The sequence below is a fragment of the Rhynchophorus ferrugineus genome, unplaced genomic scaffold (genome assembly GCF_030347505.1).
Source record: "Rhynchophorus ferrugineus isolate W39M unplaced genomic scaffold, kcgeb_rfMv2 rfM4, whole genome shotgun sequence".
NCBI lineage: Eukaryota > Metazoa > Arthropoda > Insecta > Coleoptera > Curculionidae > Rhynchophorus > Rhynchophorus ferrugineus.
The window spans coordinates 52,331,843-52,349,564 of record NW_027472583.1 but is presented as its reverse complement, the minus strand read 5'-3'; the positions used below and the strand labels follow the sequence as shown (position 1 = coordinate 52,349,564).

Genomic DNA, 17,722 nt, shown 5'->3' with positions numbered 1-17,722 from the left:
TTTCCGTAACAGTTCTTCATTCCTGATATAACTTGATGTATCTCAAAAATAATAGTTTAATTCACTTTTAGCAGCAGATAATATATCCAGTTCATGCCCTGAAATGGAGAGATCATCAGCAAGGGCTTGCTCGTGTTAGGAGTAGCTAAATTCCCATAATCGCTTGATAGATATAGAAAAAAAATCTAAAAATTAAACATGAATAGTACTGAATACCCTAAACTGAATTTTATTTTTTAAATTTAATTTTTTTAGTTATCACACAGTGTTATTACTGTATTGTAGTTACGTAGGTAAAAGAACGGGCTCCAGATTCTAAAATATATAATAAAAAAACAAAAGCCGAAAAAAACAGTTGAAGCAATCTAACAACACATCCAGATTTGAAAATGAACCATGGAAAGTACCTATTGATATAGAGATGTAGCAAGTGTCAGAAATAAGTAGCTGATTATTATCGGCAGTTTTTATATTTCGTAAGAGTAGTTAAAGATCACCGTTTAGGGTCCATGTTTAGAGTCCAAATTTTCACTTGCAGAAGACATCAAGAATATTAAATTTAGCAATACAGACCACACTTAATTTTATTATTAAAATCTACAAATCCGTATCTTATAACACTTTATATTTTACTATAAGTGGTATTATATCCCAAGTCATAATAATATTATACGAGAGGGAATCATATATAAACGGTAATTTTACTATTTAACTTAGCACGTAATTCCGATCTAGAGGATTCGATGCTCGAGTGTTCTTTGGTTTATGAGGGGGAAACCGTTGTGGGTAGCAGCAGTGCTCATTCAAGTTTTTAACCAATGAAGGCGTTAATCCATCGGAAATTTTCACTCGTCTGAAGGCACAGTTTGGAGATGCTACACTGTCTCAGACTCAAGTATATACATCAGTCAGAAAATTCAGAGATAAGCGAGAACGTGTCGAAAATGAAAGTCAGAAGCGACGCCTATGAACAAGTCTCACAAATGAAAAAAGATTGAAGAAATCTCATCAGAATTGGGTATGACCTATGAAAGTGTTCAATCCATCATCACTAATCAACTTGGATTTAGAAAAATTAGTGCTCGCTGGGTTTCAAGATTGTTGACCGAAAATCAAAAACTGGTCAAGTCGGAGATCACTGCAAGGCATCTGAATCGATTTTGACAAGGAAAGATTTTTTTGAGGCGTATTATCACTTGTGATGAGACGTGGGTTCATCATTATACTCTCAAATCAAAAATGGCGAGTACGGAGTGCAAGCCAAAAACCGTCCTTCAGCCGGAAAAGTGCTTACAAAAGTTTTCTTTTACAGGATTCTTAGTTGTACAGCCAATAAAAATGGCGTGTCGAAGCAATAGACAGGGTATACCCATTCGAGACGTCATCATCCTTCACGACAACGCCAGGCCACACACCGTAGTTTTAACAAGGAATAAATTAGAAAAAATGCGCTGGGAAACCTTCGAGTATCTTCCTTTCTTTTGCACCCTTGAAAGAATCCCTGGGCGGCAAAATATTTGAAAACAATGAAGAAGTAGGGGAGTGCGAGCTATTGGCTAACAACTCGCCCTCAAACTTTTTATGAAAAAGAAATATTCAAGTTTCTAAATCAGTGGCAAAAGTGTGTAGAGCACGGAGGGGATTACATTGACAAAATGTTAAATATTTAGTTTGTGTATGCTATTGATCAAATTTATTTTACAAAATTACCGTTTACATTTGATTCCCCCACGTAGCATCAATGACAAATTAATAAGACAAAATAATTAAATCGCCTCAAATGAATAAAAAACTGTTTTATCAAATAGAGCTTTTTTTTAGTAAATCCAATGAAATGAACACTATTTTAATAAGCATATATGGTAGAAGCGGTAGTACCTTGGTAGATCGACGATATATTTTAATAACCCTACTTCTCCTAGCTCAAAACTCAGTATATTAATAAGCCAAAACGGTAGCGTTGTTAGAACTTACGAGCACATTGCAGACAGTGCAAAGCTTCTGTTGTGGATACGGTACCATGTTGGGTGCTTGATTGTCGTCATGGTGACAACGATGGATGGATAACTCCAGAGCTCTCTGTCTGATCTGTTCCATGTTTTCCTCGTGACGCCGTTTCGAATCTTCCTGTTTCTGTTCGATACGCTTTTGCAATTCCTGGGTCGATGCGAGCTGTTTTTCGTGCAGAGCAGACAGTCTCTCCTGAAAATGTTCACCGTTAGATGGTGGCAAGGTGTAACCATAAGGCAAGCTTCTCACTTCACGATCTCGAGCCTTTTCTCGTGCCAGTTCCTGTCGTTCCCTCTCTCTCTGTTGCTGTTGCTGACCTGAAATTACATAAATTCTTAATAAAGTGATGTCAAATAAGATTATTTAAGTAGCAGTTCAAATATACCATAATAACCGCATCAATTTTAGAATAATAGTAGTTCAAATGTATTACTTACCGATTCGTTCATCCCTCTGTCTCCTCTCGTCCTGTAGCCTGTCAAGTCTCTCCAAACGCTCCCTCTCCAGAGCCTTCCGTCTCTCCTCTACCGCCGCCTCTTTAGCAGCTTTCTCCTCTTGTCTCTTTCTTCGGTCCTCCTGCAAGCCTTGGATTCTTCCTTTGCGTTCTTTACACGACTGGAGAAAATCATGTCTAAAAAGATTTAGCAAAGGCACAAAATAATATTAATGCCACTATTATGCGAGTCACCTCTTATTTTGTGCTTCTAATTCATTAATGAATGCGATTTCCTTCAGTTTTTCTTCTTCATCATGTGCTTTTTTAATAATATCCTTGATGTGTCTTTTCCTGTTTTGATCTGCCTTTTCCAATCTAGGATATCAAAATTTTTAATACATTTAGTTATTAGAGATACCAAAAATTACATTAAACCTAGTCAAGAAGAATCATACTAACCTGATTTCCATTCTCTTCCTCTTCTCTTCAATGAGTTGCAGTTTAGCCATCTTCACATCCTCTACTCTAGAGGATAAAGCTTGCAACTTTTGGGCTCTCTCCAACTGTAGATCTTCGCGTCTCTTTTGCGCTTTGGCTTGTTTAGCTTGATATCTAACAAATATTATTAGAAATTTGAATTAAGTCAAGGTTTAAAATTCCTTGTCACCTTCTCACTGCCTCTGCGAGACTCATCTTCCTTTGAGGGTTGGATAGTTTCTGATGAAGCTCCAAAGCACGCCCAGGATGTCTCGCATTAATTGCTTCCAATGCCGCCAACGTGTCAACACGTTCACTCCAAGACATTTCTATAAAACAATGAGTTCATTTCCAACCCTAAAACACAATAAATAATCTAATAAATTTTACCAGCAAGCATTGGCTCATAACGAGCTTCCAATGATATATCCGATCCATCGATCAAAGAAATCGGACAATCTTCATCATTATCCCCTTGCAATTCGTCACCATCAGTCTCTGTACCATCAGTTTCTGTATCGACTTCAATTACCAAACACTGTTAGAAGAAAAATATATAAACATAGTTTACACTACTGGAAAAAACATATCGTCACCTTCAATTTCTCTATCTCTTTATGTAGACGATCTTCCTCTTCATTGAGCTCTTTAGTTTTCTTCCTATGTTCCTCCTCGGTAGCTAGTTCATCCTGAATGTCCTTCAGTTTGTATTGTTCATCGTCTGTTTCAGAATCCAAATCAGCTTCCTGAATAATTTAAAATGCCCGAGTAAGAACATAATGTACTGTAATTATTTAATTTATACATACTTTGTTAGGTACACTTTCAGTGTCACATTTCTCTGAACATTTTTTAATGTTTAAATTAACTTTGTTCTTGTCTTGAACGGATTTTTTTCCTAAAGAATTCTTGCTCAAGGTTGAATGAGACCTCTTCAAATTATTTTGTTTAAGGTCCTTATTTTCTGTTGATCCTTTGACGGATTCACTTTTCTTCAGGGTACTTTTTTGAACACTAGACTTCAAGAATTTTAAGGTATTCAAATTTTCCTTGACGCTTTTTTCGATAGACTTTTGTGGCTTGGACACATCTGATGTTTCGGGAAGTAAAGCGAGAGCAGGTAAACTGGCGGTGGCACTCACCTGATGGAATCTAGTAGCCCATGAAAGCGCGGTATCAGACCTGAGAAAGTTCGTTTCCAAAGATTTATGGACAAAAATATAATATATGCGATGCGCTTACCTTCGAGGCTTTCCATTTCCATTTTTAAATCTTCTACATTTTACAGTTAGCCATCCATCAGCTGGCTCTCTCTTAACGTTGTCATTGTTTAAGGTTTCTGATGAACTAGCGATGCTGTTGCTGGAGTTTGTTATGTTGTGCATATTTTCTCTGGACTGTCCCTAAAAAAATATAATCATCCTAGAAGCATAGAACAATTTTAAACATGGAAATTTAAGTGTATACATTTCGTAGAATTCTCAAAAATGAAGCAATAATTTAAGTGTATAAGTGTAGGAAAAATAAGTGTTTGAAAAGAACCTTCTCACATCATTCAAGCAGTTGCAGTGATTAAAGAACTTAATGAATTCTTGCAAGATTAACGGCGTGAGTCACTTGTTTTTTGTACTCCTCTTTTTTTTTGTAAAAGTTATTTGTGTTTTGTAATAAATAACTAAAAGTAACTAATACTAAACTAAATACTAATACTAAACTAATAGAACTAAATGCAGAATTGCATTATTACACCTTAGAGATTTCTCTGAGAATAATTCCATTCTAGAATAAGAACAATTCAAAGAACTCAAAAGATGTACCTGAGCAACCAGTGTTTCTACAGAACTCGCGTACTCATCCAACGAGAGACTTTTACTTAAACTGTCCTTCGTCAATGTCGTATTGCTCTTCTGCATAAGCGAAATTGGTCTTCTGAGCGGTGGTTTCTGGGTAGGAGCTGATTTTGATGACGACACCTGTGACGTATTTGGTCTGGATGGAGTGTTCTGTTTCAAATTGCGAGCCGGAGTAGATAATTTCATATCACTAACCTGGAACATTCAACACAACTTTGATATGTGAACGAGGGTACTTAATCAGACACACCATAGGTTTGGGTTTGCAGTGGCTGGAAGGTTTGGGGGTGGGAATAGGGCGGGGTTTGCTCGAGGGAGAATTTCGAAGGCCATCACCACCTGCATGAACCCACATACTTACCGTTCTACTTCGAGTTAATGCCAGACTCCTATCATTTGTTGTGGAGGTGTATCGAGAAGAGTTAGTGATGTTGCTTTTATTATCTTGTCTCGCTTTGGGGGTCACAATCTTAGCTGAAGCACTTTTGGTTAACGCAGTAGAATACGCCGGCTTAGAGACTGAAACCACAGCTTTAACCGCTGATGCCGCTGTTGGCCGACTGAATGTACTCTTAACCGTGGACCCTTCTTGCTTGGTACCGACTTTTGATGGAGTACTCGTAGCACGTTTTTCTTGTTCTTGATCTGTTTGACACTCCTGATGGACCTTTGCGACTTGTTGGCGTTTCAACATTAACCTGGGAAAGTCATCGGTGCTGGTACCTTTCTCAGCACTCTCTACGCCCACTTTCCGTAAGATGTCGTAAGTTCTCTGATCCTCACTTGGAGAATCGATATTCTTCACGCCATTTCCACAGCTGGAGAAAAAGTTGGCCACTGTTTCTGTTAAGTCTAATCCAAAATCCTGCTTCTTGGTTTCTGAAGAAGCAGCGGCGGGTGGCTGGTCTTCAATATTATTAAAACAAAAAGAAAATATAAGTTGTCGTATAACATCAACCATCTGTTGGTTTGGTATTGTTACCGAAACCACACTTTATATGAATACAAATACTCAAATATTTGTATTGATTATTTATGGGAAACAATTTGGTTTGCCGATTTGGTAGTGCGTTGTTAATTGTTTATAACACCAATTTTCCAATAACTCTGGGAATATTTATATTACATGAATATAATACCATGAAATTAGTTTAATTTACTTTTTCACTATCAAATTCTCATCTGTGTATTGATTGTCGAATCTCAAAGAAAAACAAGCTGAATTTTAGGCTTAGCATCGTATTTCCAATACTTTAAGCTTACAACTGCCAGAACAGATATTATCAGAACAACTCATGTTAAAATATGTTTCATAAAAAAAGCACAATTATTTGTGGATAATATTTCAGTCATTTATAGACAAATGCATATGTAAATATTTTCAGTGTTTTATTTTAATTTACTATTTTATACATAAAAAAAATATCACCAGAGAATTTTTTCTGCAAAATTTTTAACATAAAGAAATTACACCTCATCATTCCCCAGAATTAAAAAAGTTTTTTAAAGGAATTAAACCTGTCCAGTCAAAAAATATTTGCGTAAGTTATATATTTTATACTGTATTTTTTATTACCAGTCTATCCCAAAAAACTCTTAGATATTGATCAGAAATTTATCAATCATTATTTTAACAACTGTTAAGTAAATAATATAGAATATTAAAACATACCTTTACGATCTCTATTTGGAGATGTCTCTTTAACCAATGGGGATTTCTCCAGATTTTCTTCATTATTTTTAGAATCAATAGTTTTATCTTTTACCACTGATTTAAGATCTTCATTACTCTTCTTCAAGGTGGATTTAACTGTAGGTTTAACACATTCAATAGTTTTGCCCCTTACTAAAGCTGGCTTATCTTTTTTCACACTGGAAGCAGCCTTTTGACATGGTTTTGAGACAGTATTCACCAACTTTGGTTTTACTTCTGTTTTTTTCTTCAAATTGGACTCTGTCTTTGATACCTAAAAAATGCTAAGAATACTTAATAGATTGACATAATTTACACCACTTACCTCTAAGCTTTTATCTTCTATGTTCTTTACTGGACTTTTAGTTTTAACTTGATTTTTTCCACTATCATTTACTTCTGTTTGGGAAGTATCAACTATTTTTTCTTCAGTAATTGTCTGTTCAATCGGTGGTAATGGGCTGGAAGGGCATGAACTACAGGCACAATTTTTACCTGTAATTATGAATTATATTCAAAACTGCCTCACAAAGTAATTACTACAATAACCTACATTTGTTTACAATCATTCTAGGACTGATTTTACCAGGATTTGGACTGTTTCTACCACTCCCCAAACTAGGACTTGATTTTCCGGATTTATTTGGTTTAACTAAATTCGTTTTAGAAACATCCCAAGCTAATGAAGTAGGTCTTTGAGGCACTGGAGTGTTTTCATATTCCCATTTTAATTTAAACCAATCTGCTAAGGCTGAAAAATCTCTGAGATAGTTTTCTAGGACTAACAGTACTTCCTGACACTCTGTAAGACTTTCATGTGTTTCGACTGTGCTGTATATTTCTGCAATCTACCAAAATAAAATTGTTCTAGTTGATTTAAAATGAAGAGGATTTAAATACAAACCGATCTTTGCAAATTTCCAAATAAAAGAGCCCAATATCTAGCTCTTAATTCTGATTTCTTGTCTCTTCCAGTGGAAGCTGATCTGACTCTAGCACCTGTTCTTCTCATTATTGCTGGTTTATTTGCTTGAATTACATCAGAAACGCGAGGGGAGCATGGAGGCTTTTTTGCTATTTTACCTAAAGTTTAATAGAAAAAACTAATAATATAAATCAAGAAACTTAATTAGAGATCTGTCAATAAAGAAACAATGAAATGACAACAGCTCTAGACACTCCTAAGAACTTGTGCATTCAACAATTACCATTTATCATTACATATATGGATTTGTAGTGGGCGAATGAACTCGCTATATACGTCGCCTTAATTAAATTCAATTTCTATATAAGTGACAGTAAATTACATCGAGAACTGGTCGATATAACGCAGAAAACACTACAGGGCAGACTTAACTATGAATGAAAAAACTAACTTACTACGAATATCGTTGTCAGCCGAAATGTTAAAGGCAAGTAGATTACGGGCTTCTCGCCCTTGTTCTTGAACTAGCAGGCGAACCTGCTCCATTATGATCGAAAATCACGGTAAATCCGCGATTAGATTTACTGTCTTCATCAATATTTTGATAAAATTATTTCAAACTCGTATCATCTGTCAGCTAATTTGACGTTTTATTCAAACAAAAGATAATTTTTGTGTAATGACAGGTGAAATATTAACGTTCTAACCGAAATTAATCAGCATTTATTATATTCCAATATAATAATGATCTTTTCTATAAAACCTTAATGATGTATTTATTGGAATTTTAAATAGGTCAAGTATTATAAACATAATGTTAACTATGAACAGAAAACATTAACTTAGTTCATATGAACTTCGGTAGATGGGGCAATGTACATCGTTTTCTTTAAACAGACGTTAACTCAACTTATGTTTTTTTGTTGGAAAATACATTGTGTTTTATATATACATGGTTTTAATTTAATGTATAAAATATTATTTTTTTTAATTTAATATATTTAAACTGACTAACTGATTTGTATAAAATCAGATAATTTATTATTTTAAATGTATTACAATTGATTTTTAAAACTTAAGCGAAATTGGATTTTTTTTAATCATTCCTACTTCAAGCAATCTATTTTTTGCTATATACTCTTCATTGTGACATTGGATTGCTGCTTCAGTTAGTTTTGTGCTTGTAAGTCAATGAACTTAAAATCACAAAGCGTCTTTTAGATAATAATTTGATGAAGTAAATTAACATTTTTTAATAGTTAAATAAATCATTACTCAAGTAAGTCTTCAGCGAAACTAATTAATAATTTTATTTTTGTCATTAGATGTTTAGATTATCAAGAGGATATATTACTGGCCTGTTAAAGAAAAGTGAAATCTCACAATCTCTAGCGTTATTAACATAAAGAAATGATTTTAATTATGTAGAGAAATCGCCGATATTCGAAAGGTGGTGAAACATTTTTCACTAAAACTATCTTAGTACTTAACCGGCTATCGAAGAACAAAAAACCTTTGATGCCAATGGATATATTAAAGGTATTACATTGTGTTAGTTTTACTTTATTTATATATCATGAATTTACAGGTCACATTTTTGTTCTTATTTTATTGTTGGGTGACCGAAGCGTTTCCTGTATCTGATCCAGGAAAGACCGGAAAAACCTTTAATTTTCTGGGATCTGACGGTGGACACAAACCCGGAGGAGGTCACCATCATGGAGGTGGGTTACCTGGCAGGCCTATACAGACTCTTGTAGTGGGTTATATATTACAAAATGTCTTGTCTCAAGCATTTTCGTACTATTTTAGTTAAATTGTTATTAGTTACTCTTAAATGTTAATTTTAATAGTGATATTTTATGTTATGTTTTGTAATAAATATTAATAAAAAAAGCGTACAATTAACGTTTCTGTCACAATTATCACTGTCTCTGAACGAGCTAAAAGTGTTATTACGAAACATCATTGTGATTTTTTTAAATAATTATTAAATTTGTTGAAATAAAACTTGTTTTTAAGTCATACACTCTTATAATTAAAAAATTTACAAATAAAACAGCGATATATTTTTATTGTAACATATACTTACGTAGTAAAATTACTATCAGTGACTAAATTATCTGTCATATTTGTTATAGAATACATATTTTTTTTAACATAGTATATAAGTTTATTTTTGACATTATTTTTTAACTTTAAGGTAACATTTACATGCTCATTACAAGTAGTACTAGTTCAAGACATCAGTGTTTGTATCTATGATTACTTGGGCATGAAGATGTGATGGTAATTTATGGATAATATTGTCACGGTTATTGTTAATTTATACAATTTGATATAACATCTTATATCGCAACAGATATTATATGTTTATTTTTATACATAATCCTGAATATCTTGCATAACGTTTATTGTGCAGTAAGATGACTTGATGACCAGATGACTAAGGCTACTTGATATGAACTTTTTTATTTTTGCTGGTGTTTTGTTTTGTCACATAAATATAAATAAAAATATACTAGTTTCGTTTACGACCTGTATTTCTAACGAATTCGATCTAAAATTATTTTAATTAATTTGAGTATGTGTTCGAAATATTGTGTGATATATATAAGATGATGTTACGTTGCACAACTGTGTCTAAATTAGTAATTTAATAAATTTAACGCATGGATTCTTCGTTTTGAGGTGTTTAGGTAAGGGGTTTCTCTTGGTGATTTAACTAATAGTCACTTCCTTTTATTACAATAAGAAGTTTGATTAAAAGATTAACTAAAGAGAAAGTATGTTTATATATCTGTGTATATTAAAACTGGAACTGTCTGTAAAATTATTCGGAGATTTAAATGTTATTCAATTAATCCGTAACAAGAAATGCATTAAGAAAAAAAAAACAGACGTTACTGTTAATTGGGCAGAAGTACTGCAGATGGTTGTATACTTTAAGACCATCAAAGAACTGAAGTTGATCTCTAAGTTGAATTAAAATATGAGCACAGGCTTCACAGTTCAAGCTGTATGACCAGCAAAGGTGATGTTATGGGTTCATGAGGATTTTGTTAGCGACATCACAGTTCAGGTTATCAAGGCGAACGAATAAAAAGGAATGCTTGACTCATAATTTTAATTATAGAGAGAAAAAACCTAACACCAACACACCATTTTGGGTTTATTAATAAACATTCCATTGCAGATAAAAATTATATTCAGCTATATTCTTAGTAGCACAAGTTTGGCACGAGGACCTTATTTATAAGCAATGCATTGAAATATTAAGATCTTACACCACTCCCAGAATGTTTAGAGAGTTTAAATACATTACCTACTCTACAATAAAAGATGCTAAAGTAACAGGTCAATTGAAAAGTACCCCGACTACCATAGTAAAGCACATTTTTTAGCAAAATTAGTTTTTTTTAATCAACATAATGCCCTTCAAGGGTGATACACTGATTATAGCGACCCTCTAACTCTTCTATACCATTTTAGTAGTACGATTTGCCCTTTGCTTCAAAATAGGCATCAGTTTCAGCGATCACGTCTTCATTCGCCGAAAATTTCCTCCCAGCGAGTATTCTTTTGAGACCTGAGAATAGGATATAGTCGTTTGGGGCAATTTGAAGTCCAATTCATGCATTTTTGCCATCGTTTTCAATGACTTGTGACACAGTGCATTATCTTGGTGAAGCAGAACTTTCTTTTTCTTCAAATGCGGCCGATTTTCGACGTTTTCGTCCTTCAAACGGTTCAATAAGGCTATGTAATTGTCGCTATTGATGTTACTTCCTTTTTTAAGGTAGTTAATGAAAATTATTCCATGCGCATCCCAAAATACAGACGCCGTAACATTGCCAGTCGACTGTTGCGTTTTCTCACGCTTTGGAGCGGGTTCATCGTGCGCAGTCCACTCGGATGACTGTCCATTGGACTTCGGAGTGAAATGATGGAGCCGTGTTACATCCATTGTCACATATTGATGCAAAAACTCGGGTTTATTACGCTTGATCATCTTCAAATACTGCTCCGATTCATAAATTCGTTGTTGTTTTTAGTCAAAAGTGAGCTCGCGCGGCACCTACTTTGCACAGAGCTTTCTCATACCCAAATATTCGTGAATGATATGATGTACACGTTCAATTGATATATTTTAGAGTATTTAAACTAAACTAAGAGAGAACTAGAAAACTAAGAGGTATATATCTAAACCGAAGCAGAACGTTCAGGGCTATAAAGTTTTGCGTCTATTGCATAAATTAAACGACGCGTTGTTACATCCAGCATACTCACCAGACATATAGACTTCTGATTACCACTCCTTTTACGTTCTTAATAAACGAATTTTTAAAGTTAATAAATTGATCAAAATGCATGCAAGCATCTAATAAGAACCTATATTGTCAAAACCCACATTAAACCCTTGATACTTTTTTACTACGTGTTGTCTTCTACTTCTTCTACTATGCCTTCTTTGCAACTACATTCCTATTTGTTTACGTAATATCCAAGATAACAATGAAGTTTGAAACATTATTTAACAGTTAAAATACTTCAATATTTCTATTATTCAAGCATAAAATGACCAGTTTCTTAAAGCTTAGATTTGATACTCATTTGTTTGTTATCTGTTTTTGTGATTGGTTCGTTTGAATTGCCCCACAAAGAAATTTGATAGGCTCATTTCTATAACACGATTGTTTGTTTCAGTTCATCTATGTTGCTATTTTTGTGTGCCTGACTTAGAGTACGATCAGCATTTGTCTGAGTTTTTGTTACTTAACTGTAATCACTATAATATTATATCTTCAGATTCAAAAGTATTGTGTATCCGGTGCACTTGCGGAAATAAAAAAACGGGACGTCGTTTTCCTTGGAAATCATTTCCTACTGTATTTGATTAAATCAAGCAGCCCAAGTGAGTTTTAGTTTTAGTTAAGAAAAATTTATTTTTTAACTAGTATGTTTCAAAAATTACATTAATACAAAATAAAATATTACAGTTCGTAGACCAATAAGTTGAGGCTGATGATTTTATAGACAAGATCGTATCTTGTGGTTGTTTTATTATATTGTTTATATTATATTGTATATTGTATATTTATATTGTTATTATATTAAGTTGTCTCTTGTTCTGCTTCTTTTTCTTCATTTTACAATTATATGTGCACAGCAGTAATTTTGATATATATCATATGTTTTAATTTTTTGTTGCTGTTCTTTCAAATATTACTTTTTGGTATGTTTTCTCTGCTCTGACTGACATATATCATTATGAATTTAACCTTTTAAATTATTCGGTCCATAATGTTCACAATAAAATTTTAAACATAATTATAACTTGCGTCAATATATTGTTGTGTTGAACATGTAAATCAAATATTAACAGACTGACTTAGTCTCATGCTTTCAATATGAAGGAACAAAAAGATGGGAACTTTAATACATCATGTTTTAATTGATAGCACTAAAGAAATATGAAAAAGCGAAAAGGCGCTATAGACAATTTTGATTATATTTGCGAGGAGATATGTAGAATATAATTTTAATAATTTTTTTGAGACATTTGGATTTTATTTCAAATTTAATTGGTATGAAATCCTCAATCAATGAAATGAATTTAATTAAACCAATTAAATGTAGCGAAATGACGTTCTCAGCGCATTCTCTGATACTGGACTATACAAAAACCATTCTTAAATTATATGTATTAAGTTAAGACTATATACTCTATAGTGTAGTGTTTTAATGTCGAATAAACGCTTTAAATTACATTTTTTGTTTGTTTTGTGGAAATAAGTGAATAATGTATCAAGTTAAACCCAAGAACAACTAGCAAGAATATCAAATTTGGAAAGAAAATATTTGTTATTTTTTAAGCAACTTCTAATTTAATGTCTTGTCCAAAATAAAATAAAATGTTGCGAAAATGTAAAATATAATATAAATTAAATATTCCTCTTACTAACCCCGTATATTTTACACAATATTTTCATAGTTCCTCTAAGAAGTATTTCTAAGTTCCAATAAGAATATCTAAAAAAACTACACCACTGTCTTTCATAAACATATTTATTATAAAAAATAAACACTCCATGTAAAAATTAACACTGATAACTTAAAAGTCAATTAGTATTTATTAACCAAAATAGTGGGACCAGGATTGCCAAGCGTATTGGAACGGATTTCCGTAGAATACCCCGGTTCCTCCACCATGATGATGATGATGCCCGGGTTTGTGGGGCTTGTGATGTCCTCCCGGTTTGTGATGATGATGTCCGCCACCGAATCCCGAGTATCCAAAATCGAACGTCTTCGTCGCTCCCGTGTCCGATGCAGGAAATCCACTAATCAGACAACAGTGAAGCAACATCACCACAAATATCACGAAAATCTAAAAATCGTTGAAACACGTATAACAAATCACAACGTAATAGTGTTAAATTACCTTGGATATAACCATGGCAAGCACAGTTCTTTGCTGGGCGAGGATCTTCTTCGTACTGAGATCACAACAAAGAAAAAAATGTTTCACCACCCAATACGGATATAGCCGATTTCTCTACATAATTGGGACATTTCTTTCTGTTATGTTTACGATAAAGGTCGTCCGATTTCACTTTTCTTAAATCATCGATAACCGGCCCCTTATGTCCGAAGTGATTCATTTGTTGCATCGTTTGAGAGTTCCTAGAATATCTACGAGATAAAAGTAATAAATATACCGTTAAGAATGTCGTCTATTAGATCGAAAAAGAGGTGTATTTAAAAGTGAAAGAACGTTTAGTTGAATTGAAAGGTAATGTTTTCAAAATAATTTTAGGTATATGTCTACCGCGATAATTTCTAATGTTGCTATTGTATTCTTATGTTCAATAACAGAAACCACCGCCGGTTAATGTTAAATTCGATGGTGTTGACATGTTTCCACATCAAATAATAGTTTGTCATTTAGTATTGTTGAGTTATTCAGCGTATACAAATTCTAACCATGGAAAGTTCAAAATTGCATTTTCGACGTTCATTACTATGGTTGCTTAATCAAACTCATCATAAACTTTTACAAACTTACGGTGATAACTTACTTACGCTGCTCTTTTGTATATCCCAATTGTCGATTTTGTTATTAATGAATAAAAAAAGTGATTTTGATGTGAATGACATGGAATGGCCTGGAGGACCAAAACAGTTCGAAGGTAAGTGATTGCAAGTATTGTGAAAAAAGCCAGCTCAAATCTCCAGAGCAGTCCCAACTAGGGGTGTCGACCGCCGAGAAAATTATCGATATTTCCGTATATCTTTTCAATATTAAAAAAATATATATCGATATATCGGAGGGGGAAAATGATGATCATTTTTCGCAAAATATTTTAAGTAAACCCTTACAACTAAGTACCAAAATATTGTATATTTTTAAAATTAAGTACCAAAATATACAGTTTATTAAAATACCTCAATGTTTTTTTATAATGTTTAAGAAATATATTTAATTTTTTTGAAAAAATATCGAAAAATATCGAAAATATCAGACAAGTTTACTGAAACGCCATTTAGAATCTTAAAAAAAATCAGTATTCTATATATGTAGCAAACAGAACACTTATTTTGAAAATATTTTTCCACATTTTGTAAATACTGTCTCGATATTGATCATTCCACGAATATTTATCCGAAAATCGATTCACATTGTGGTCTAATATTTTTTAAAAGTCCTTTTTTACTATTTTTTAAAATTTAATAAGAATTTTTTTTAGTTAGTTAGTTCGTCTTTACTTCATATAAATTCAGAAAATCAAAACAATAATGAGTCATTCAATTGAAAGAGTTTTTACCAACTTTGAAAGTTATGAACGTCATGAATCTCACTATAAGTCCATACAAATTACTAATTAAAAAAAATAAAATGATAGTTATTGTCAATTAATGTATAAAATTTGCCGCCAGAGACATTAAAAACTGGAACTGCTGATGGAATCTTTTTTAGCCTCTAATTCACACTTTCTATTTTTGAAACATTAGTGAATATAAAAACAAACAACAAAAGAGTGGATAGTATTGCTATCCTACTTTTAAATTTTCCTACCAAAAAAACGTCAAAAATTAGCGCTTTTATAGTCTAAAAACACCCTTAAATGACATTAATCATATTGAAATATCACGCTAGAAAAATATTCCTTATATATAATATATTTAACAGGTCAATTGAAAAGTCCCCGGCCTACCATAGTAAAACAAATTTTTTTGGCAAAATTATTTTTTTTTATTCAACATAATTCCGTTCAAGGGTGACATACTGATTATAGCGACCCTCCATCTTTTCGATACCATTTTTATAGTACGATTTGTGTTCTTGTACCTAAATATTCGTGAATGATATGATGTGTACGTTCAGTTAATAACTTTAGAGTGTTTGATATTTCATTCAATTTCAATTTACGGTAATTCAAAATCATTTTGTGGCTTTTTTAAATGTTTTCATCGGTAACAACCTCTTTTGGGAGTCCGCAGCGTTCACAGTCTTCGGTGCTCGTTTCACCACGTTTGAATTTCGCATTCCAATCCTTGATGGTTGATTTTCCTGGGGCAGTGTCCGAAAACTCAGCATCAAGCCAAGTTTTTGCTTCAACTGTATTGTTTTCTTTCAAAAAGCAATATTTTGTCAACACGCGAAATTCCTTTTTATCCATTTTTTCACAACAACAAAAGTTGCTTCATTCAAAATGCTATAATTCACAAACTAATGATCAGACAGCTGTCAAATTTATACACGCATCTTTTGACGGTTAGAGCTAACTAAAAAACATATGGATTTAATTCTAGTAGCAGCATCTATGTGTCAGGCCGGGGACTTTTCAAATGATATTTTTAAAACTTATTAAATTTGCGTTTTGAGAACTATTATGTGAAAATAATTGAAAAAATAAATACGTATATAGTCTATCCAATAAAGTAGGGAACTCACGTTATCTAAATTTATGGCATCAAAACGTCGCAATGTAGCCGCATTTAACTTTGACTTTTAGTTTATTTTGGCTTTGATGCATAACAATATTCTAATGTAAATAAAATTAAAAAAAAAACATTTGCCGATATATAACCTCTTATGTTGCATATAACTAATGTTTTGAAGAATTTTGCAGACATTTGAGAACTGGACGTATTCTATAGGATGAAATTAGAAGGAAAATATTGTTGATATTAAAATTAACATGTAGTATGTCTGTATTTTACTTTTTAAGAATTATTCTTTCATAGAAAACGAGCATATGAAAAAAGAAACATGCATGCGACTAACATTTCTATAATAAAAATTATTTTGTTTTTTGACCAGATGCGAAGCAGCGGTCACCTTCATAGTTATTTAAACCGGAATTTCTTGCCTTAACCAGACAGTTTTTGGTTTTAATGATCATGTAGTATTGGCAAGTGGTTCCAGACGACTAAGGATATACCTTAATATAATACTTGGTATCACCCTAACAACACCTTAAGAGTAATAAAATAAATATTGCCGATAATTCTCTCACCAGTTGAAAAATAAGAAAAACAACTCATATTTTCATGACACGTTTTTGATTATTACCATTTGCAAAATACAAATCCAAGCTAAATGCTATTTCAGATTTCATAACATATTTCTTGCCAGCAAAATATAAATATTTTAATTTTTCATTTTATGAGGTTATTAAATAACTATATGTGTTATTATTAATTAACAGGTCAATTGAAAAGTCCCCGGCCTGACACATAGATGGCGCTACTAGATTTAAATCCATATGTTTTTTAGTTAACCCTAACCCTCAAAAGATGCGTGTATAAATTTGACAGCTGTCGGATCATTAGTTTGTGAATTATAACATTTTGAGTGAAGTTGCTTTTGTTATTGTGGAAAAAATGGATAAAAAGGAATTTCGCGTGTTGATAAAATATTACTTTTTGAAAGGAAAAAATACAGTTGAAGCAAAAACCTGGCTTGACGCCGAGTTTCCGGACACTCTCCCAGGAAAATCAACCATTAAGGATTTGTATGCTAAGCTTAGACGTGGTGAAATGAGCACCGAAGACGGTGAACGCAGTAGACGCCGAAAAGAGGTTGTTACCAACGAAAACATTTAAAAAAGCCACAAAATGATTTTGAATTACCTCAAATTGAAATTGAATGAAATAGCAGACACTCTAAAGATATCAACTGAACGTGTACATCATATTATTCACGAATATTTGGGTACGAGAAAGCTCTGTGCAAAATGGGTGCTGCGCGAGTCTATTTTTGACCAAAAGCAACGATGAGTTGATGATTCGAAGCAGTGTTTTAAGATGATCAAGCATAA

At 32.8% G+C, this 17,722-nt stretch overlaps 1 protein-coding gene and 2 long non-coding RNA genes across 6 annotated transcripts in view; 1 reads left to right on the top strand and 2 right to left on the bottom strand.

The window, feature by feature from the left end:
• The window catches only part of ssp3 (short spindle 3), a 62,641-nt gene extending 54,585 nt beyond the window's left edge, over positions 1-8,056 (bottom strand). Inside the window, exons 1-17 of one of the 4 annotated variants that reach the window (XM_076403793.1) lie at positions 7,850-8,056; positions 7,374-7,552; positions 7,023-7,317; positions 6,795-6,964; positions 6,449-6,743; positions 5,138-5,682; positions 4,741-4,971; positions 4,166-4,326; positions 3,733-4,105; positions 3,520-3,669; positions 3,314-3,461; positions 3,114-3,252; positions 2,906-3,058; positions 2,699-2,821; positions 2,448-2,641; positions 2,260-2,327; positions 1,975-2,202 (exon numbers count right to left, since the gene is read on the bottom strand). In XM_076403793.1, the coding sequence (XP_076259908.1) occupies positions 1,975-2,202; positions 2,260-2,327; positions 2,448-2,641; positions 2,699-2,821; positions 2,906-3,058; positions 3,114-3,252; positions 3,314-3,461; positions 3,520-3,669; positions 3,733-4,105; positions 4,166-4,326; positions 4,741-4,971; positions 5,138-5,682; positions 6,449-6,743; positions 6,795-6,964; positions 7,023-7,317; positions 7,374-7,552; positions 7,850-7,940 (3,543 nt within the window). In that variant the 5' untranslated portion in view covers positions 7,941-8,056. The remainder of the gene's footprint in view (positions 1-1,974; positions 2,203-2,259; positions 2,328-2,447; positions 2,642-2,698; positions 2,822-2,905; positions 3,059-3,113; positions 3,253-3,313; positions 3,462-3,519; positions 3,670-3,732; positions 4,106-4,165; positions 4,327-4,740; positions 4,972-5,137; positions 5,683-6,448; positions 6,744-6,794; positions 6,965-7,022; positions 7,318-7,373; positions 7,553-7,849) is intronic. The other 3 variants (XM_076403795.1, XM_076403794.1, XM_076403796.1) reach the window with 3 other exon arrangements.
• Positions 8,057-8,765: 709 nt separating this feature from the next.
• Positions 8,766-9,352, top strand: LOC143196203 (uncharacterized). The gene is made up of 2 exons (XR_013005688.1): positions 8,766-8,933; positions 8,983-9,352. It is a non-coding gene; the product is annotated as an uncharacterized LOC143196203 (long non-coding RNA).
• Positions 9,353-13,445: 4,093 nt separating this feature from the next.
• On the bottom strand, positions 13,446-14,005 carry LOC143196200 (uncharacterized). The gene is made up of 2 exons (XR_013005685.1): positions 13,840-14,005; positions 13,446-13,785 (listed from the first exon to the last, which is right to left on the bottom strand). It is a non-coding gene; the product is annotated as an uncharacterized LOC143196200 (long non-coding RNA).
• Positions 14,006-17,722: the final 3,717 nt, after the last annotated feature.